This window comes from Phacochoerus africanus, chromosome 4, assembly GCF_016906955.1.
Source record: "Phacochoerus africanus isolate WHEZ1 chromosome 4, ROS_Pafr_v1, whole genome shotgun sequence".
Classification (NCBI taxonomy): domain Eukaryota; kingdom Metazoa; phylum Chordata; class Mammalia; order Artiodactyla; family Suidae; genus Phacochoerus; species Phacochoerus africanus.
Genome location: NC_062547.1, coordinates 51,297,283 through 51,319,383, shown reverse-complemented (window position 1 = coordinate 51,319,383; position 22,101 = coordinate 51,297,283). Strand labels below are relative to the sequence as shown.

Below are 22,101 nucleotides of genomic sequence, written 5' to 3'. Positions count from 1 at the left end.
AAGTAAAGATAACAAGGAAGATGAATACAGTTGAACTTTTTTTTTTTTCTTTTTGGTCGCCCTGCAGCACATGGTGTTCCTGGGCCAGGAATCAGATTCCTGCTGCAGGTTCAGCAACACTGAATCCTTAACCCCCTGTTCCAGGCCAGGGATTGAACTGCCTCCCAGTGCTCCTGAGAGTCCACAGGATCCCACTGAGCCAAAGCAAAACCCAGTTGAACTTTTAAAGTGTATCATTTGGTTTTTAAGTAAAAAACAGATTTGACTAACATGTTTGTTTTTTTAACTAAAAATCTATCAGCATAGGCTCATGTTTAGAAAAAAGTTACTTCTCTAGAATCAAAAGCATAACTTGGAAAGGATTCAGCTTTGGGTAAAATCTGGCTAGTCTTAAGAAACATTCCTAGGGTACACCACTGTGAAAATTAGTTCCTAGTTCTGAAGGACCTTTTATTCAAAAGTGCAGGGCTTTATTCATTCAAAAGAGTGAAGGGGCTGGGGGGTGGTGAGTGGGAGGCAGTGGGACTTGCATGGATAGTAAAATTCCCATATAGGAGGGGCTTAGGAGCAAAAATCAGGTTCCCTGTTGGCTCAGTGGGGTTAAGGATCTGGTGTCGTCACTGCTGTGGCCAGGGTTCAATCCCTAGCTCCGGATCTTCCACATGCTCGGGCACAGCCGGAAAAAAAAAAGTCCAGGGCTTATGTTAATGAGAATATGCACATATATTTATGTGCTATATATATTAAAAGTATTTGAGAGAGTGATTTAGGAATATCAATTATAAATCTTCAGAGCAGGAACCTTGCTTATTTTGCTGCTAAGGAATGTGAATGGGCTGACGACAGTGGCATTAAAGACTTCACTTGCTAAATTGTCAGTCTAAAGGGAATAAACAGGTTTGTTCTCCTAATACCTGGGGGCAAGATTTTTACTCAGTTATTGCAACATTACCACAAGCCTGTGGATTCTGCAAAAGTTGCCTAGCAACATTACAGTAAGAAACAGCACAGAGTAGGGAAGGAACAGGAAATCTGAATTAGATATGCCCTGGGGCAGGTGGGCGTAACCCGTCTCTCAGTACAGTGAGTGCTGTACTCTGAGAAGAGCATGAAATTTTAAAAATCATCAGAACAATCATTTAAAATTCAGTTAGGACATTGCTGCAGTTAAACCATAACATTGTGCCATATTCTCAGTGGGCGGAGGCAGGACACTTTTGTTTTACAGAACACTATATTTTTATTTAATTATTCCAGAAACATTGATGAAGCACCTTCTCTGGGGCTAAGGCACATTGCTGGTTGCTGGAGCTCTCAAGACAAATAAAACTTGATCTCAGCCCTGGCTGGGAGAGAAGCCAGACAAGTAAACAAAGAGTGTTACAGAGATTGGGCAGGTTCAGTGCAATGGAAAACCTGGAGCATGGAATTTCTGTTTTACATGGAATTGCAGAAAGCCAAACGGTTCTTGCACTTTGTACTGTTTACCACACTACTTTTAAAAAATTCCTTCTTTCCCCTAGTCGTTCTACATATTTGCTGGAAATTTACCTCTCTCATTCTGTGGGAGGACCTGAGTGTGAACCACTCTTCCCTTCCCATCCAGAACCCAAGCCCTTTTGCCTCAGCCAATCTTAAGGAACTCCCAGTTTAGAGAAGCAGACAGGTAGTAAAGTTAAGAGTTGACAAAAGCAAGAAAAATGTTAGAAGAGTCTTTACCTACAGGAAGGGGACTTGGGCTGGGGGTTGCAAGAGTAAGTGAAATACTTTGGTACCATTTGAATGAATAATATTGAGAGAGGAGTACCCATCGTGGAGCAGCGGAAATGAATCCAACTAGGAACCTTGAGGTTGCGGATTTGATCCCTGGCCTCACTCAGTGGGTTAAGGATCCAGCGTTGCCCGTGAGCTGTGGTGTAGTCGCAGACACAGCTCGGATCTGGCATTGCTGTGGCTGTGGTGTAGGCTGGCAGCAACAGCTCTGATTAGACCCCTAGCCTGGGAACCTCCATATGGCGTGGGTGCCGCCCTAAAAAGATAAAAGACAAAAAATAATAATAATATTGAGAGGAAAAAAATAACCTAATCAACAAATATTTAAGTTAGAGCTCTATTATTGCTCAGAAGATAATGCTCACCTACGCCACATCAGAATACCTCAGTAAACAAATGGAATAAGTCCTTATATTCAAGAACCTCGTTTTATAGGTGGGAATAGTAGGAAGACAATCAACACACTTTGAAGTAGATATAAGCCTGTTAAGGAAATAAAGCAGCATGGTGCGAAAGAGTGAAGGGAGGGTAGGGAGGCAATGGGGGATGCAGAATTCCTATATAGGAGGGCTTAGGAGCAAAAATCTCGTTGGGGAAAGGTGTATACTCGGCTTTAAAGTTCCCACTTACCTAGGAATCCCACTATTTTTATTTATTTATTTATTTTTGCCTGTTTTTTTAGGGCCTCATCCACGGCATATGGAAGTTCATGGGCTAGGGGTGGAATTGGAGCTACAGCTGCCGGCCTACACCACAGCCACAGCTACCCAGGATCCAAGCTGTGACCTACACCACAGGTCAGGGCAATGCCAGATCTCCAACCCACTGAGGGAGGCTAGGGATGGAACCCGAAACCTCATGGATACTGGTCAGATTGGTTTCCACTGCATCACAATGGGAATTCCCAGCACGCTATTTTTGGATACAACTCATGCTAACAGATCAATAAAGAGTAGAAGTTTTCTAAAGTTATTTTTATTTACACTTCACGTGAAATTGAGAAAATATCAACTATTCATACTGAAGAATTTTATTTCTCATTGGGAGAGAGGAGGTGTTGGAGGGAAGGTGCTAAAAACCACTCCTGGGAGTTTGAGTTGTGGCGCTGCAGAAACGAATTTGACTAGTAACCATGAGGTTGCGGATTCAATCCCTGAATTCACTCAGCGAGTTAAGATCTGGCATTGCCGTGAGCTGTGGTGTAGGTCACAGATGAGGCTTGGATCTGGAGTTTTTTTGTGGCTGTGGTGTAGGCCGGCAGCTACAGCTCCAATTCAACCCTGGCCTGGGAACCTCCATATCCCGCAGGTATGGCCCTAAAAAGGAAAGAAAAAAAAAACTCCTTGGCTTTGGTCAGCATGGATCAGAGAATGCCTCTCCTTGAAACATACAAAAGGGTAGAGTTCCTGTCTTCCAAGAGCTTAAAATTAAGTTTGGATTAGTACACAAAAAAGACGACACATTTATACATCCGTTAACTGGAGAGACAGCTGTTTAAACTTCATTACATCTTCAGTTATATAAACTCAGGGAATTCCCGACGTGATAAGTGCTAAAATGTGTTTCCAGAACTCTCTTACGGCACGACAGGTTAAGAATCCCTCGTTGTCACTGCAGCGGCTTGGGTTGCTGCTGTGGCCCCAGTTTGATCCCTGGCCCAGAATACTGAGGGTGTGGCCCAAAAGGGAGAAAAAAAAAATGTGTTTCCATTACAAATCCAGCTTGAACTTTACCTTTGAAATGTGTTAGAATAATGTATATGTCCACGTGTTAATATTCATAGAAATGAATGTAAACAGCTATTAGGCCCATGAAAACCGTCCAGTGATATGAATCAAAACAGCAAAACTACATTAACAAACATTAGGTCCTGTAGTGGTGCAGTGGGTGAAGAATCTGACTTCAGCAGCTCTGCTTGTGGAGGAGGTGCAGGTTCCATCCCCCACCAGGCACAGTAGGTTAAAGGATCAGCTTTGCCACAACTGTCTTGGCTGTGGCTGGGATTCAATCCTTGACGCCTGAACTTCCATATGCCGTGGGTGTGGTGGCCATAAAAAAAAAAAAAAAAAACCCACGTTACCGAATGTTATCCACTGATGTCCAGAATTCACAAAGGGTGTACTCTAAGCCAATACTAGTGAGAACGTAATTTTTTTCTCTCTGAAGAGCGGTGTGGCAGTTTATATCTTTGACCCAGCAGTCCTAAAGAATAAAAATGGCAAAATAAAACACAGGAAAAAAAAAAAAACAACACAAGGAGGAAGAATATTCTTTATGGGGTTATTGACAAGTAAAAGATTGTTGGAATCTTCTCTGTGTGACAGTAGGGATGGAGTAAATCACAATTTAACGTGGTGCTAGAGAAATTTTCTCAAGTCCCTTTGAAGTTTGCAGCGAGCTGAGCCAGTCTGTTTTGCCAACACTTGCCCATGTGCTGGCAAACAAATATAAACAGCGTGGCTTGGTGGTGGGCGCTCGGTTTTGTGCTTACGGCCGAACTTGGGGCGGCTTTATTTACTGTGGACAATTTGCGGGAGCCGGGACATCTGAGGGGACCACAGCCTGGGGGCGCTCAATTCCCTATGGACACACTGGACCCTATCAGCCACTCTGGGGTGGAAGCTGAGGCTCAGAGGCTGCCCCGCAGCTGGTGACCTCGCCTGGAGAAGTCGAGTGTCCGCCTTCCTGCTGACTTTGGTGTCCCCCTAACCAATTTGTTTACAGTTCAGAACTGTCCTGAGAGACCTCGACCCGGGAACGTGACTTCCCACAGCCACGCCCACACTGCCTCAGGGGCCGGCACCAAAGGGACGCGGGGCAGTAGGCTGGTATCCAGGGACAGCGCCCGAGGGCCACTGCAGTCCCCCGCTCGCCCAGACCTGCCGGGACCCAGAGGCGCTCTCTCGCCGCCCGTCCGGTTCCAGACTCGCGGAAGCCGTCCGGGTGGCGAACGCGTCCAGGGCCGCGCTGGGCTCAACCTAACTAAGCGCTCACCCTTGGTCCCACCCAGAGGGCGGCCTCGGCTCCACCTTGGCCCGGTCCGGGCGGCTCCGGACCCACGGCTCGAGCGATCCCGCTCGCTCATAGGCCCGCGGCGCCACGCCCGCCCAGGCCTGGCTGGGCGCCGAGCAGGGTGGGCGGAGCCAGCGAGTTCGCGCCAAAATCGCGTAGCCGATCCCTCCCCCGCGGGGTACGTCGCGCCCTCCATTTTTTTCAAACCCTGAGCTGGGCGGGGATTGGTGGGCTGGGCACTCACGTGGTTAACGGTCGCGGGAAGCCGCGGAGCCCGAACCTGTGGCTGGACCTGCGGAGACCCCAGCCTCGGCGCCCGGGCCGCCCCTCCTCTGCTGGACAGTTCGCGCCGCTGCCGCCCCCACCATCCGCCGTCCCGAGCGTCCCGGAGCCGCAGGCCGTCGCCGCCGCCGCGCAGGCCCGCCGCCGAAGCCACTAGGCGCGCCCAGTCGCACGTGGCGGACCCGCCCCCTGGGCCGGCAGTGTCCTGGACTCCGCGGGCCCCGATTCTCCGGTCCTTCGCCCCGGCCCTAGGGGCGCGATGAGCTTCCTGAGCCGGCAGCAGCCGCCGCCGCCCCGCCGCGCTGGGGCCTCCTGCACCTTGCGGCAGAAACTGATCTTCTCGCCCTGCAGCGACTGTGAGGAGGAGGAGGAAGAAGAGGAGGAAGAAGGCAGCGGCCACAGCACAGGGGAGGACTCGGCCTTTCAGGAGCCCGACTCGCCACTGCCGCCTGCGCGGAGCCCCACAGAGGCCGGCCCCGAGCGCCGCCGCTCGCCCGGCCCGGCCCCCGGCAGCCCCGGGGAGCTGGAGGAGGACCTGCTGCTGCGGGGCGCCTGCTCCGGCGCCGACGCGGCGGGCGGCGGGGCTGAGGGCGACTCATGGGAGGAGGAGGGCTTCGGCTCTTCGTCGCCGGTCAAGTCCCCGGCGGCCGCCTACTTTCTGGGCAGCTCGTTCTCGCCCGTGCGCTGTGGCGGCCCGGGGAATGCGTCCCCGCGGGGCTGCGCGGCGCGCAGGGCGGCCGAGGGGCCCTGCTCGCCGCTGCCCGACCACCCGGGCACCCCGCCGCACAAGACCTTCCGCAAGCTGCGGCTTTTCGACACGCCGCATACCCCCAAGGTGAGAGGACGCGGCGGCCCGAGCAGCCCGAGCCCGCGCCGGCCCAGCCTCTTAAAAAGGCCGCGGCGCTGGGAGCCGAGCGCGGCACTGCCCGGGTTCGGTTACATAACCGCCTGGCCGCACCCCCGCTCTCTCTCCTGCGCCGCAACAAAAAAGTTGGCAGCCCCTCTTTGGGGCCCTGCCCAGCAGTTGTCCGTTAAAGATTATGTAACTGAACAATGGCCCTCGTCTGGAACTTCTTCATCTTTCAAAGGGGTGATCGGCGCCGTCCAGGTGGCTGACGATTTAACGCCCGCAGTCGGGGCCGCCCCGAGCACGGCAGCCGGGAGTGTGGCACCGATAACGTGGTTTGGAAGGATGCTCGAGTGGTGCTGGCCCGGCCACCTGACACTCCCGAGCGCCGCAGCCATCTGGTGTCTTTTAAACGCAGTGATCGGTCCTGTAATTTGGGCGGCGCACGCAGGAGTTCGGTTGAAAAAAAAAAAATTAATGCGCTTATCATTTTGTGTCAGGTGGTCTTATGGGGGAAAGTTTGAGATACGGAGGGAGACTGCACTTCGACTTGGGAGAAAAGGCTGGCCTTCAAGCGTTTACAGTCTTAAAGACTCGTAAATAACTCAGGGTAGCCTTTAAGCCTCTTTACGGACAGAATATTTATTGGGTAAGCGTTTCTTTACACTCTCGAGTTTGGAGTGCCCAAGTTTGGTCAGCCTAAGTGTCCTGATTAGGAACACCCAACTGTTAAAAACCAGCGTTGGTATTGTTGCCTGGACCCTCAGGCTTTCCTATGGTCGATAAGGTATCTTAAAGAAATAGGTATTCAGTACCTGTTTGGCTATTGACAAGTGAGAACTGTAAAAGTAACAGCAGGTTTTAAAACGGACACTTCCCGAAATTAAGACAAGTATGGCATTTATGAGATTGATGTGGAAAAAGTACCTAAGTGAGTCAGCTTCAGTACCGTTAGTCATAAACCTCTGGAAGATGTGTGCTTTTGTGCCTTACTGTTTATTAGCCGACTTGCTCAAGGCAAGATCCCTCTGGAAGTGAGGGGAGGAGTCCTATCGAGGTGGCTCTCGAAGCCTTACTTGGATGGGGGAGGGGAGCTTTTATGGGGCTCCCTGACTGCTTTCCATTTTTAGATGGATTGAAAGGATTTGTTAACTTTTAGCCTCCAGAATGAACTTAATTTTGGTCTGCGTTCATGTTCTTTTTAGGGTTAGAGACCTATTTTACTTGGCCTTTTCAGAAAAGGTGGTTAGTATCGAGCTTCAAACTCCTAAGTTAACCACTGTTTATTTTGCTTGAAAGATAACAGAGGCTCGTGTGTTGCTTTGACCTACACATTCGGCCATGTGAAAGGCGTTTTGAAAGTTAGGTTGAGAAGGCCTCTGTAGCACTTGGGTCCTAAACATTTTTTTTTCCTCTCCTAGAGTTTGCTCTCTAAAGCTCGAGGAATTGATTCCAGCTCTGTTAAACTCCGTGGTGGTTCTCTATTCATGGATACAGAAAAATCAGGAAAAAGGGAATTTGATGTTCGACAGACTCCACAAGTGAATATTAATCCTTTTACTCCAGATTCGGTATTGCTTCATTCCTCAGGACAGTGTCGTAGAAGAAAGAGGACATACTGGAACGAGTAAGTTATTTATTATTGAACAGTTTGGTTCCTCACCCACCCAAGATTGGTTTGGTATACTTATCAAAATTTAATTTCAACTGAATGACTTGGAAGTTTATGCACTTCTCTACTACCAGCGATTCTAAAGAGAGAATGGTGGGAAGTCATCAGCTGTGGGAAAGGAATGACGTGGAAAAGAAAGGAATAAAAAAGCCTAGATAGAGTCTAGAAATCTACTGGTGTGAAAGTGAGGCAGGCAGAGTTGACTTAGAAAGGCTTTAATTTTGACGTGTAGTGGTCTTGGCATATCTTAGCAAGAGCAACGTTTTCATCAGCTGAGCTGTATTCTTGTGATTACAGAATTAAATGCTTTCTTTTGTTTTCATTTATTAAAATTTAACTTCACTATATCAGATAGTTTTGGATCTCTAGTCGATATATTTATCAGATAGGTTGATGGAAAAAATAATTATTTTTCAGTTCCTGTGGTGAAGACATGGAAGCCAGTGATTATGAGTTTGAAGATGAAACCAGACCTGCTAAAGTAAATAGCTTTTTCCTTTGTATTGTTTTTGAAACTTGATTTTCTACTTCTTAACAAGCTACCATATATGCATACATATTAAGTAAGCATTAAAACAAGATACAATGATTTTTAAATTTCACACACAGTGAAAAAATCATTTTCATGCTTTTGTGCACATGGATATATTTTTTATTACAGAGAATTACAATTACTGAAAGCAATATGAAGTCACGGTATACAACAGAATTTCATGAGCTAGAGAAGATTGGCTCTGGAGAATTTGGTTCTGTGTTTAAATGTGTGAAGAGGCTGGATGGATGCATTTATGCCATTAAGCGATCAAAAAAGCCATTGGCTGGCTCTGTTGACGAGTATGTGTTAAATATTTTTGTCTTTTGCTTTTTTGTTCAGTATGGTGTTACAAATATTAAAGTTTTAGGTCGTCAAGCACTTAATTTATTCTCTTAACATTTGAGAAGTTATAATGATTTAATCAGATCCATTTTGTGCATTAGTTCTTATTAGACTTGTAGATATAAAGAGTTTGATTTTGGAGCCAAATTTAAGTTTCTTATTTCTGGTGTCATCCATGAATTCACAGTAAATTGGGAGTTTCAGTTTTCCTGAATCCTAGGGCCAGGAAGGTTCCTTCTTTCTCAGAGTCTTCTTAATGGAAGTCTTTGAAAAAATCTGGTAGAGTCTTAACCTCCTCTGTCTTAAGCAAGTTATCCTTTGGCATAATGATAGATGCAAAAGTCAAGATTCTTTTATGAATTATCGGTTAAATTAAATCAGTTTAGTCTTGAATAAAAATGATTTACCATCCTGTTAATCTCAAATTTCTCCTAGGCAGAACGCTTTGAGAGAAGTATATGCTCATGCAGTGCTTGGACAACATTCTCATGTAGTTCGATATTTCTCTGCCTGGGCAGAAGATGATCATATGCTTATACAGAATGAATATTGTAATGGTGAGTAATGTAATGGTTCCCTGTAAACTTGTAAGCTGGAGAAAACGTATACCGAAGAGATATTTATTGTCACCTAAAGTCTTGCTCAAATGCTCTATGTCTTTTATAACTCTTGTAAATTAAAGATCAGAAGCCTAACATGAATTTCAATTGCAAGTAATCATTACGTGGAAGTTAAGATGGAAAACCTGGTTCCTTCTGCCTGGATAGTAGAACTGTTCATATTACTTATGTGCCTGTAACTCAAATTAAACTTATCTTCTTGAGAGGACAGCAACCTTGTATATACTTGGTATTCCTAGCACTTTACATGGTGTGTGTGGGATATAGTAGTTAATAACGCAGGCTCCCTGCATTTAGCCTTCCCTTTCCATTTCATTTTGTGTGATTCTAAAACTGATATTGGTTACTCATAAAATGACAGGGACCTTCCATTGATAGAAAATCAGCCATTTTTTCAGTCTTGCTCCCAACTCCCATCTATCCAACCTAGTTTAACACCAGAATCCATAGAAATGTTTTTATAGTGTAGGAGTTACGCTGTTTGAGTTCCTTAGCTATGCCTTCTTCCCCCCATCCCCCCCAAAACATGCATCTATAGAGGTCTAACTTTGGATCTTTGTATAACTTTGAATTTTAGCAAGTCCTTCAGCAATCAACATGAGTACTTCCTTTTTCATTAAACCTTTACCAAAGTCCTACTCTCAATTCTGATTCTTACAGACATCTGTTATTACATACCCAAATATATATTTATATGATGGATTTCTATTTCTGTATATCTTTGGTGAGTATTATCAAATTTAGATTTAATGAACACTTGAGGGACAAAGACTATTTTTGTTGATATTTACTTTTTTCTTAAACAAGACCAGCTATTTCATAGCTCGTGAATAGGTAAGTGGTATAGGTAGTAGATTAAGGTTTATCTGTATTTGAAAACAGTGAACAAAACAGAAGTAAAAGATCCATTTCTTTATTTCCATTGAGTTGTCATTTTATTCTCTATACTTGGAAGAAGTGCTCAGAATACAGTGTTGCTGCTAGTTTGTTTCACACATCTCTTGAAATGTTTCTATTCATATCATTAAAACATTTATGTAGCTATCACCCATGACCTTATGGACTATTCTATTTCTTAACCTCCATTTTTTTAGTTATTGCATTTACTGTAGTACAACTTGACCATAATACCTTCTCCCCTCCGTATTTACTAGATGTCATCTCCTTTTAGTTTCTTTCTCCCTCTCACCTTTTTTCCTTCTTTCTTTTCTTTTTGTCTTTTTAGGGCCTCACCCACGGCATATGGAAGTTCCCAGGCTATGGTTCAAATCGGAGCTACAGCTGCCAGGCCTACACCACAGCCACAGCAGCAGCAACATCAGATCTGAGCCACATCTGTGATCTGCACCACTGAGCAGGGACAGGGATTGAACCTGCACCCTCATGGATACTACTTGGGTTCCTTACCACTGAGCCACAACAGGAACTCCCTCCCTCTAACCTTATTGATGTGGCTGACTCTTAACAAGTATTTCAGCCGTAGTTCAGGGATCACAAATTTGTAACAACAAACCAAATTCATGGTTGTGTCATTCAGAAGATTTTGAGAAAACTCAGGCCTATGAGTTGGTGGGGAGAGAATGAGCCATCTTGTTACCCTCTCGCATTACAAAGATCTTATTCAATAAAGTTAGATAACAAAATAATCTTTTGAAATAGTTTATTATTTTGGAGCAGTATAAAACACTTAAGGAATATAGATCTTAAAAAAATAAATAGACCTGTGTAGAAGAGGGCCTCTTAATATGTTTGTTTATTTTGCTTAGGTGAAAGGATATGATGCTATCTAGATGCATTTGTAAGCTCTTCTTTTGTTTCCCTTTTCCACCATTCTCCACAGAAACCCTTAAATGTCCTAATAGGCCTGATCTTTAATCCTTTTTACAGTTTCACAGGAAAGGGTTCTGTTATCATTCATTTGGATGTTATCTTAACTGAGTTTCCTTATCTTAAACAGTTTGCATTTTGAGCCTTTTTTTCTTGGTTTGGTGATAGACTGAATTTCTACTCGAGATAAACAGAGTGTAGAAAAATGTTGCTGAATAGGGGAGGAGAACCCGAGATAGTCAGATGTGTGGTCTTCTCTTCTCACCCCTCTTGCCCTTTCAGCAAGATAGAAGGAACTGGCCCAGCAATAGTTGCTAGAACCTCTAGAAAGCAGCCATATTATTTCTTGGTAAACTTGATCTAGAACTTCAAGTTCATCTGTCTGACAGGCTTATTGACCTCCTCCCTTCTTGAGCCCTCTTTTTCCTGCAGTTCAATATTTATACAAATATGGAAAACATGCTTAAGCCTAAGATATCCAGGTGATCCAGGTGTGTGATTTATTTTTACTTTTAAAACACATTTGACATTTTGTTATTCAGTCTTATTCAAATTGTAGAACCTCCTTTTCTTAATAGTATATCATTGACATTGATTTTATTACTTTGGCTTTGATTTTATTATTTCTAACTGAGCTTTAAGCAAAAGTGGTTTATTTTATTTATTTTTAAACATAATTCCTCATTTCCTCTGAGACAGTATAAAAATAAAGTTTTTATGAGTTCTCTTTCAGCACATCAGGTTAGGGATCCAGTGCTGTCACTGCAAAGGCTCAGGTCACTGCTGTGGTGTCAGTTCAGTCCCTGGCCCAGGAACTTCCACAGGCATGGCCAAAAATAAAAAAAAGTTAAAAAAAGTTTTTAATAAAACTTACAAAGTATAAATGTAGTTTTTTAAAAGTATAAACAGATTAGCTGATTGGTTTGACTGATCCTATAAAAGGTTATGTTCCTATAGTAAGAGTAGTATAAGTTAAAATTACTAAGATACTGATTTTTACTTATAAAATTTGTAGGCTGTGTTGTCAGGGTTTGTGAAAACAGGTATTCTTATGCATTAGTGATATGAGTATGAATTGATACAGCCTTTCTCTAAGGGGGACTGCGTGTGTGTGTGTGTGTGTGTGTGTGTGTGTGTGTGTGTGTGTGTGTGTAACTGCCCCAGATTTGTCTTCCAAATCCCCAGATTTACATTTGCATATGCTAGCAGAGTTTAAGTATTAGCCATTTTGAAATCAAAAACTTAATGCAGTGTTATTTTATGTGCATTTTCAGAGGCAATCAAGTCTTGGCACTGATGGTATGAATACCAACCGTAAGCTCTCTCACAGAGGGTTAAACAGAAATGGCCCTCTCAGCTACAGAAATCTATTCTATATGTGATAAAATAGTACCTCACATGCAAAATATGCATGTGTATATTACATTGTACATACCCTTTGGCCCAGGAATTTGTTTCTGGAAGATATGCTAAATATGTGTGAAATGACCAATGTACAGAGTTATTCTTGAGGCCACAGTATATACTATTAAAGGCCTGGAAATTCTTTTAAAATGTCCATCAATCAGGGGACATTAGGGGTACTTCCATTCAACTATACAGTGGAATTCTGTAGACACAAGAAAGGGGGAGGCTTTGTACATTGGTAAAGAACAATCTTTAAGATAATGAGAATATGTTATTGTTTGTGTAAAAAGGAGTTGAAAAGAATATGTAAGAAACTGATAACATTGATTTGCTCTAAGAAAGAGACCCAGATGGGTTGCTGGGGTATATACCAAAGACAGAGACTTTGCGTTTGTTTTTTTTGTTTTGTTTTGTTTTGTTTTTGTCTTTTTGTCTTTTTGCTTTTTCTAGGGCCACTCCCACAGCATATGGAGATTCCCAGGCTAGGGGTCTAATCGGAGCTGTAGCCACTGGCCTACACCAGAGCCACCGCAATGCCAGATCCGAGCCTCGTCTGCAATCTACACCACAGCTCACGGCAACACCGGATCCTTAACCCACTGAGCAAGGCCAGGGATCAAACCTGCAACCTCATGGTTCCTAGTTGGATTTGTTAACCACTGAGCCATAAGGGTAACTCCTAGAGACTTTGCATTATATTTTGAACCCATGTCGGTATATTACCTATTGAAAGAATAAATATTTGATTTTACAAGCAGGTTGAAGGGAATAGGTCCTATTAAATATCACTTTCTTGGTTGCATGTGGTCATACAGTAAAGGTGGAAGGAAGAAAAGTGTTTCAGGAAGAAGAAAACGCTGATTGTTCTTGTGTTTCTAGGTGGAAGTTTAGCTGATGCCATAAGTGAAAACTACAGAAGAATGAGTTACTTTACAGAAGCTGAGTTGAAAGATCTCCTTTTGCAAGTTGGCCGGGGCTTGAGGTATATTCATTCAATGTCTTTGGTTCACATGGATATAAAGCCTAGTAAGTATTATAGATTATCTGACCTGTGTTGTCTAGGCTTATAGAGAATAAATGACTTTGTTAAAGCAATATGAAAACATATACATCTTACTGTTTTTTCATTGTTAGTTTTAAGACTTTTTGGTCTACTTGTTAGTATTGTTTTATTTCCCATCATCTCTTCCCTCGTTATCCCAAAAGATTTGAATAGTAACTCATTTTTATTAAAAACTGGAAAAATTTTCTTTGTTTTATGGGAACCACATAGCCTTGGAGTAGGACTCTGATAGGAAGACTAAGAACCTGTGTTTAAAGCCCCTCTTATACTGGGCTGTAGAACCATAATTACAAACTAATGTTGGTCCTGCAAACAGGGTTATTAGAATAAAATGAGAAATGTTAAAATGTTTCAAAAACTTTGGTACTAACTATACAAACCTGGTGGTATTTCTGGTCTGTAAAAGAAATAATAAAATTGTTACTGTATAGGGAGTTTCCATTGTGGCTCAGCAGGTTAAGGACCCAACACAGCCTCTGTGAGAATTAGGATTCGTTCCCTGGCCTTGCTCAGTGGGTTAAGGATGAAGTGTTACTGCTAGCTGCAGCATAGGTGGCAAATGCGGTTCGGATCCAGTGTTGTCCGTGGTTGTGGTGTAGGCATTAGCTTCTTCAGATTTGACGCGTAGCCTAGGAACTTCCATATGCCACAAGGGTGGCTGTAAAAATAAGTAAATAAATAATAAAATTGTTACTGTATAACCCAGAAAAGAGGCAGAATGACACAGGTATTTTGATTATAAATGTATAAAAAGGGTTGCAAACTCATTAGCACCATGACTTGTTCTTTTCACATGAGCCTTGTAGCATTAGATTAAAATTTATGCTTTGACAGCATCACAAATTAGTATGTAAATTGCCTATTGTATTATTTCTAAGTAATTAAAACTGCTAAAGATCAATGTGTAGCTGACAAGGTTCTAATGCAGTGGTTTCTTCAAGGATCAGTGCTATGCCAAAAAATACACTGCCAGAAAATATAGCCCAGTTCTTATCCCCTGAGATTCTCATTCTCACTGGGTTTAGTGTAGAGCACATGAACATCTATGCATTTAAAAGCTTTCTGTAGTGGGTTTTTGTTTCTGGGGGTTTTTTTGTCTTTTTTTTTTTTTTGGCCTAATCCAAAGCATACAAGAGTTCCCATGCTAGGAATGAAACCCACACCATAGCACCAGCCCAAGCCATACTGGATCCTCAACCAGCTGCACCACAGGAGAACTTCTTTTTTTTTTTTTTTTCTCTTTTTTGCTATTTCTTTGGGCCGCGGCATATGGAGGTTCCCAGGCTAGGGGTTGAATCGGAGCTGTAGCCACCGACCGGCCTACGCCAGAGACACAGCAACGCAGGATCCGAGCCGCGTCTGCAACCTACACCACAGCTCACGGCAACGCCGGATCCTTAACCCACTGAGCAAGGGCAGGGACCGAACCGGCAACCTCATGGTTCCTAGTCGGATTCGTTAACCACTGCGCCACAACGGGAACTCCCCATGGAGAACTTCTTAAAGCCTTTCTTGATGATTCTGTTGTATGTCTTTGTGACTTTGGTTCTACCATTTTTAGTGTGGTTTAACTAAATAACTCCTTGACAGGTAATATTTTCATATCTCGAACTTCAATCCCAAATGCTGCCTCTGAAGAAGGAGATGAAGATGACTGGGCATCCAACAAAGTTATGTTTAAAATAGGTAAGAAGGAAAGATAACCAGATTATTTTCTTAAAATAAAGGAGAGGCTGTTTTAACTCTTGACCGTTTTTTGTTGTTTTTTTTTTTAATACTTCTAGGTGACCTTGGGCATGTAACAAGAATCTCTAGTCCACAAGTTGAAGAGGGTGATAGCCGTTTTCTTGCAAATGAAGTTTTGCAGGAGGTAAAAGCCATTTGCTTTGTAGCACTTACCAGTTTATAGAAGACTAAATGCAGATACACTGAAATTTTAAGCTAATAACTAGTAAAAAGGTAATACAAAATACAAAGTCTAAACTGTTAGCTGTGGGGGTATTTAACCTAGCAAAAGGCAGTACAGGCAAAGATTTATAATATTCAATAGTTGGTGGAGCTGTGGTAAAAGAGAAGTTTCCAAACACTACTTGTGAAACTTTAATATGGCATTGCCGGGACTTCCCATTGTGGCTTGGTGGTAACAAATCCAACTGGTATCCATGAGGATGCAGGTTCAATCCCTGGCCTCACGCAGTGTGTTAATGATCTGGCATTGTTGTGAGCAATGTGGTGTAGGTCACAGATGCAGCTCAGATTTGGCATGGCTGTGGCTGTGGTATAGACTGGCAGCTGCAACTCTGATTCAACCCCTAGCCTGGAAACTTCCATGTGTTGCAAGTGGCGGCCCTAAAAAGACAAAAAATAAAATTAAATAAATAAAATGGCATTGCCTTTTAGGAGATCAAAGTGCTAGGGTCTATTAACATTTTAAAATCATGTACTCTTTTACCCAGAATTTCCATTTCTAGGAGTCTCTCCTATAGAAATATTCATATACAAATAAAAAGTGTTAACAAAATATTTCTTGGTAAGGATTTTGAATACAAATAGGACAAGTAGAATAAATGTTTTTTTATGTGTATATTTGTGTCTTATATGTTTACGCATATTTCTGACTCTGATGTATGTGTGTTCTGTATTTTCATATAAATGCCCCCAGAAGAATAGGAGTTTCTTCTGAGAGTTGAATTGGGCTAGTGGTAAAGAGGAAGCCTTTTAGAAATCTTAAGTACTTTTAGGAATGTATTTACCATCCCATCCCAGAGTATATATTACTTTGCAATTTAAAAAAATAACTATCTCTTCAAATTTAGCTTGTTCTCTGAATAGGTCCTAAACTTAAATGTGACATTGGACATTTTAATTTAGTCTTCTCACCTAGATCATCACTAAGGCATAATCTTACTTTATTTTAGCCACTTTTATATTCCCTTAAACATTTTTTTTAATTTTACAGAACTATACTCATCTACCAAAAGCGGATATTTTTGCCCTTGCCCTCACAGTGGTATGTGCTGCTGGTGCTGAGCCTCTTCCCAGAAATGGAGATCAATGGCATGAAATCAGGCAGGGGAGATTACCTCGGATTCCACAAGTGCTCTCTCAAGAATTTACAGAGTTGCTAAAAGTGAGCGTTTTATATAGGAAGAACTTTATTGACACAATTCAATGTGTTATTAAATTGCATATCTTTACCTTAATTTTACCTCTCTTTTTAAGGTTATGATTCATCCAGATCCAGAGAGAAGACCTTCAGCAATGGCACTGGTAAAGCATTCAGTATTGCTATCTGCTTCTAGGAAGAGTGCAGAACAATTACGAATAGAATTGAATGCTGAAAAGTTCAAAAACTCACTTTTGCAGAAGTAAGTGAGGGGTTTTTGTTTGTTTTGGTTTTTCTTTTTTTTAATTCTCAAATTTTAATGAGTAATGATTTCGGTTTTCCATTAGGAAAGTATACACTGGCTTGTCATGTTACATAGTTAAAGTTTGGGGACTTAATGCCTTATATTGGTATTTGACCTATAAATTTGCATTGTTTCTAAACTTCGAAATTATGGGCTTAAAAAATTTTAAGACTAGCATATATTTGCAAGTGATGATAATCCCAAAGCCTCATATTGCAGCACAAGGCAAAATGAGCAGGTATTACTTTTTTCCCTCCAAACTCTTATTGAATATTAGCATTTCCTGGGAACATTCTATTCTACTTATTTTTATGATATTTTAATAATGTCAGTTAGGTTAGTACATGATTCTCATATTTGATCTGAATGACCTTTGATATTTTTTTAAAATTGATTGCAATGATAATTCTAATTCATTTGCTTTTTTGCTACCATTTTGATTCTAACCTAATAAAACCTACTTGAAATATTTAAAGATTTATTTGTTTTTAGTTTGATAGCCATCGTAATTTATATAAAGAAGTAGAATTTTCCGTTGTCTTTTTTTTTTGGCCATGCCCACAGCATACAGAAGCTCCAGAGCTAGAGATCAAACCCACAGCACAGCAGTGACAATCCTGGATCCTTAACCTGCTAGGCCACCAGGGAACTCCCTTGTCTCTATTATGTAGATATTTTCACAATAGGAATTAGAGTTCTATTTGAAATCATTTTTTATTAAGACCCAAAGTCATTACTAGCATCTTTATTATTTATGTTCAAGTGTTTATGGTATTTTAATCCTGAAAGTATACAATAAAATAATTTCATAAATTTGTTTGAGCAGAAGCTAAAGTTTCATGCTGTATTTTTTCTTTCCTGGGTTACATCTTAGAGTAATGATAGCATGCAAAGATCTCTCAACTGATAATGTCGCTTTTATTTGTCCCTTTAGGACCCCTTCCCAGGATTAATACAGTAGGTAAAAAGTCTTGTTTTCTATTTTTATGTTCTTAGAGAACTCAAGAAAGCCCAGATGGCAAAAGCTGCAGCTGAGGAAAGGGCACTCTTCACTGACCGGATGGCCACCAGGTCCACCACCCAGAGTAATAGAACATCTCGACTTATTGGAAAGAAAATGAACCGCTCTGTCAGCCTTACCATATACTGAACTACTCATTTCCCACCTCCCCCAGAAACTGTGACAAGAGGAAGCTAGGTTGAAATCACTGCTAAAATCCAGTTTGCAAATTACTTTCTCAATCGGTGTCAGTAGTTTTACTGAGAAACCTTTTAGGACTTGTACTTGTGAGTTACAGTTGAAAACTATATTTTGACCAGTGCTGTATCAGGCTTTCATCTAGTCTTACCAGTCTGTCTTCTGTAGGATGTCAGTCACTGTCGGATGTTACACCAGCCTTTCCAGGGTTAACCACTGTGGTGGTGTGCTGCTTATAGTTCGCTATTGCATTGTAGTAAAAGGTATCTTTCCCTGTAGTGACCTGTAAAAAGGATGCAAGGGCTTTGTTACAAACATATTTTCCCTTTGAAAAGGGAAGTGTAAGAGACTCAGTACTCCTCAGCCTTCAATGTACCTGTGTGTCAATCTTATATTTCTTTTTTTTAATTGTGAATTATACTTGTATATCCAACTGGGAGCACTTTTTAGGCATTTCCTGAACCATGGAATGAGAATTCTGTGGAAGTATTGCCTTGTGAATTTGCTGCTATTTTAGTTTTGTCTTTGCTGTAAAATTGTAGCATTAAACAATCATTGTTGTTAATAGGCTCTCTTTTTAAAACAATTATGTGAAATGTATAGCTGCTCTTGAAAAGCGGCTATTTGCCTTTTTTTTCTTTGAACTTTGAAGCTAGTGCATTGGAGAAATGCACCTCCCTCCCCCTTTGGAATGCTGTATTGATGTAGTATAATTATTCCTGGTTTTGTAATTTTTCCTGATAATACCCTCCCCTGACTCTTTTAAAAAAAATGTTTTCTCCCTCCACCCAAGTTTTGTACTTGATTGTATTGTTAGTCTGTTTTTAAATGTTTTGCCTGGTTTCTCTTCAATGTTTGTGTATATAAACTAATCTTGGTGATACTGTACATAGCTCTTTGAAATGCCAGAATGACTTCTGACTATTCCAAGCTTTTCACAAAATATATTTTATATGTGATTAGCCATTTGACTAATAATACTGGCTAACAGATGTTGCAAAAAAAAATTTGTCTGTTTTCCTATTAATTTTGGTTTAAAACGTTTGCACTTGTCTGTTTGACTTGTGTTTTATTAACATTGATTGGCATATTAAAAGTCACTCTGAGCTTATCTTAATTGTCTAAATTTTTGTGGTACCTGTTTTTCTATTTTATCTCCATTATCACTGCATTTTAAAATGTAAATATACGGGTTCTCTTGTGACTCAATAGGTTGAGGATTTTGTGTTGTCACTTTAGGAGCTTGGGTCGCTGCTGTGGCATAGCTTCAATCCCTAGCCTAGGAACTTCCACATGTTGCCAGGAGCAGCCAAAACTAAAATAAAATATAGAGTATGATGTATGTATCTAAAGTACTAAAAGCAGAGGGCACATTTTTGATAGAATATGAAACATTGGGGGTTTTTGGGGGTTTTTTTTTTTTTTTTTTGGTTGCACCCATGGCATGTAGAATTTCCTGGGCCAGAGATATAGCCTGCCAGATCCTTAACCCAGTACCACAAGGAAACTCCTGAAACAATGATTTAGTCCACATTAGTTACATTTTGAGATTTAAGAAAAATTTACCTATCAACCTTTAATGTATTTTGTCATTATAAGTAGTATTTTTACATCACTTTGCCTTTTATTTTTCTTTGGTTTTTTGACAGCCCCACAGCATATGGAGTTCCCAGGCCAGGGATTAGATCTCAGCCACAGTTGTGACCTATGTCACAGCTGTAGCAACACTGGATCCTTTAACTTATTCTGCCTGGATGGGAATCATACCTGTGTCCTGGCCCTGCAGAGAAGCCATGACCCTGTTGTGCCATAGCAGGAACTGCCACATTGCATTTTATTCATTTGATCTGCAGAAATGTAAGATGCAGTTTAAAATAGCTTTAGATTATTAAGTTAGTATAATGGCTATGACTCCTAACTATCTAATTTGAACTGAGTCACAGAAGAAAGCTTTGAAGTGGGGAGGGTTTAAACTCACTAAACTGGGCTGGATTTTAGCATTAAGAGTGCAAATTTTAAGTGATCGACAGTGCTAATTCTATATGACATCTTTTTCTGATGTATATTAAAACCAAAGAGTAAGCACTGAAGGCCTTTTAGCAAGTAAAAATGGATGTTGCAAGATTCTTGTGCTTTTTTGATCATGGGTACATCGTTTCTCTTGATTAGGGTCTATTTCTGCTATTAACATTTCTAACAAGCTTGATTATTTTAGCTTTTACGCCCATGGCATGTTAAAAAGCATAATTTAGAGGTGCAAGAGGAATTGATGCAAACATGGATTTAAAAGCTAATATAGGAGTTCCCATCATGGCACATCAGAAACGAATCTGACTAGGAATCCCGAGGTTGCGGGTTTGATCCCTGGCCCCCCTCAGTGGTTTAAGCATCCGGCGTTGCCATGAGCTATGGTGTAGGCCACAGATGCAGCTCGGATCTGATGTTGCTGTGGCTCTGGCATAGGCTGGCAGCTAGCTCTAGCTTCAATTAGACCCCTAGCCTGGGAACCTCCACTTGCCACAAGTGTTGCCCTTAAAAAAAAAAAAAAAAAAGAAAAAAAGAAAAACTGATATAGCAAAAGCTGTTACAGCCGAGACAGTAAAACTAAACAAGCTGCATAGGCTGGAGCAGATAATATATTTCAGCCTCTAAGGACAGTGCTCTTAAAAAATATAATAATTGGTGTTTATTAGCATCACTCACCAAGTCATTAAGGTAAATTTTTCTAGTGCACTAGCTTCAAAGAAAACAAATCAGGTGTTTTTCATGAAGTTTGCAGTAAATGCTTCACATATTGTTTAAGAATAGTCAATTGAGTAGAAAAAATTTTTTTTTATTTTTCAAAGAGGAAATTTTTAAGCTACCTGAAAGCTGATATGAGAGTTGGGTTCATATTCAACATAGAATACTTACGTTAAGTGCCTTTTATGTGCTAACTGATAGACCAAAGAAATAGTCTTTACTATTAAAAATAGTCTCGGGATAAAATAAAGGAGACTCATGTAAACATACAGTGACAATAAAATGTAGTAAGTGCTATGTTGGAGGGATGGCTCAAAGGACAATTGCATACTTTGGGAAGATGCTGGTGGCAGGTTAGAGAATGGATCCTGGGAGTTATGTTTAGATTAGTTTCAAAGCCATTGCAGTACTAGATTAAAGTTAAAAGTATGGAGGGCCCAAACTAGGCCACTATGGATGGAAAAAAGGGGATGGTATTTCATTAGATGGGAATACTTCGTGTTGAACAGTTTTTGTCTTTTCATAAAAATTTTCGTATGAGAATTTTCATAAATTTCCAAATGAGAATTTATTACCAAAACATCAGTGTTGGGCAAAGCTGCAAGTGCTAAAAGGGAAGCATTGAAGAATTTCCCAGAAAAATTTATTAAAATGCAAAGACCTATTAATGTTTGGGACAGATATTTGACATTGATAAAAACTACTTTTTTGAAAGCCAATTTTAGTAAGGAAGAAAATTTTAAAATAGTGACTGCAGTTGGGTAGGAAGAATCACAATACTGCAGTTGCCTACAAAGTGAAACTATTGCCTTACCTTTAACTTAATCTTGCCAAGAATCCAAGACACTCCCCTTTAATTAATGAACTAATGTTTTATGAAGAGGCAGTTCTTTGATTTTCACTCTACTTTGTTCCAGGGCAAGAAATGTTACTTTAAAAACTTGATAACAGCTGGATTTGTGTTATGCTTCAGGATGTCTCCTGATTCTTAAGCAGCAGTATCCTGACATTAGCTTTTCTTCCTTCCCAATTCACCTGCACAAAGCATCTCACTGACTTTAGCCAAGTCAAATAAGTGGTGGCATCCTTAAGGTGTTTTTATTTGTGAAAATTTTAAAGGCCAATTAAAGCAGTCAACAAAGAGGATGGATTAAAAAAGAATTTTGGAAGTGTTTTGGATATTGTGATAATCATAAGCGAAGCCTGGACCTAGGAATTTGGAGGAAACTGCCTCAGTATTTTGAAGGCATTTGTATAACTGTAAAAAGCATCACTGAAACTGACTGGCATTACAGAGTGAGTGGATTTAGAAATTTCTCCTGCAAACTTGGTTGTATTGTTAGACATTTCTCAGAAGTTCAGCAAGTAGAC

General features: G+C 41.1%; 1 protein-coding gene across 3 annotated transcripts; it reads left to right on the top strand.

The window, feature by feature from the left end:
- The first annotated feature begins 5,043 nt into the window (after positions 1-5,043).
- On the top strand, positions 5,044-19,099 carry WEE1 (WEE1 G2 checkpoint kinase). 3 transcript variants are annotated; one of them, XM_047776316.1, is made up of 11 exons: positions 5,044-5,902; positions 7,336-7,541; positions 8,004-8,067; positions 8,248-8,420; positions 8,899-9,020; positions 13,197-13,343; positions 14,971-15,066; positions 15,165-15,250; positions 16,340-16,510; positions 16,603-16,748; positions 17,787-19,099. In XM_047776316.1, exons 1-11 carry the CDS (start codon positions 5,327-5,329, stop codon positions 17,938-17,940), a joined length of 1,941 nt encoding a protein of 646 aa, XP_047632272.1. In that variant the 5' UTR covers positions 5,044-5,326; the 3' UTR covers positions 17,941-19,099. The 3 variants fall into 3 exon arrangements, with proteins under 3 accessions (XP_047632272.1, XP_047632274.1, XP_047632273.1); XM_047776318.1 differs by lacking the exon at positions 5,044-5,902 and adding an exon at positions 6,130-6,563; XM_047776317.1 differs by lacking the exon at positions 5,044-5,902 and adding an exon at positions 7,035-7,159.
- Positions 19,100-22,101: the final 3,002 nt, after the last annotated feature.

What these genes read in the sequence shown, in the direction of transcription:
- WEE1 (XM_047776316.1), top strand. Translation starts at nt 5,327, where the DNA reads ATGAGCTTCCTGAGCCGGCAGCAGCCGCCGCCGCCCCGCCGCGCTGGG. An exon ending in ACACGCCGCATACCCCCAAG is followed by an intron (nt 5,903 to 7,335) that starts GTGAGAGGACGC and finishes TTCCTCTCCTAG; the next exon opens with AGTTTGCTCTCTAAAGCTCG. An exon ending in CAAAGTTATGTTTAAAATAG is followed by an intron (nt 15,067 to 15,164) that starts GTAAGAAGGAAA and finishes TAATACTTCTAG; the next exon opens with GTGACCTTGGGCATGTAACA.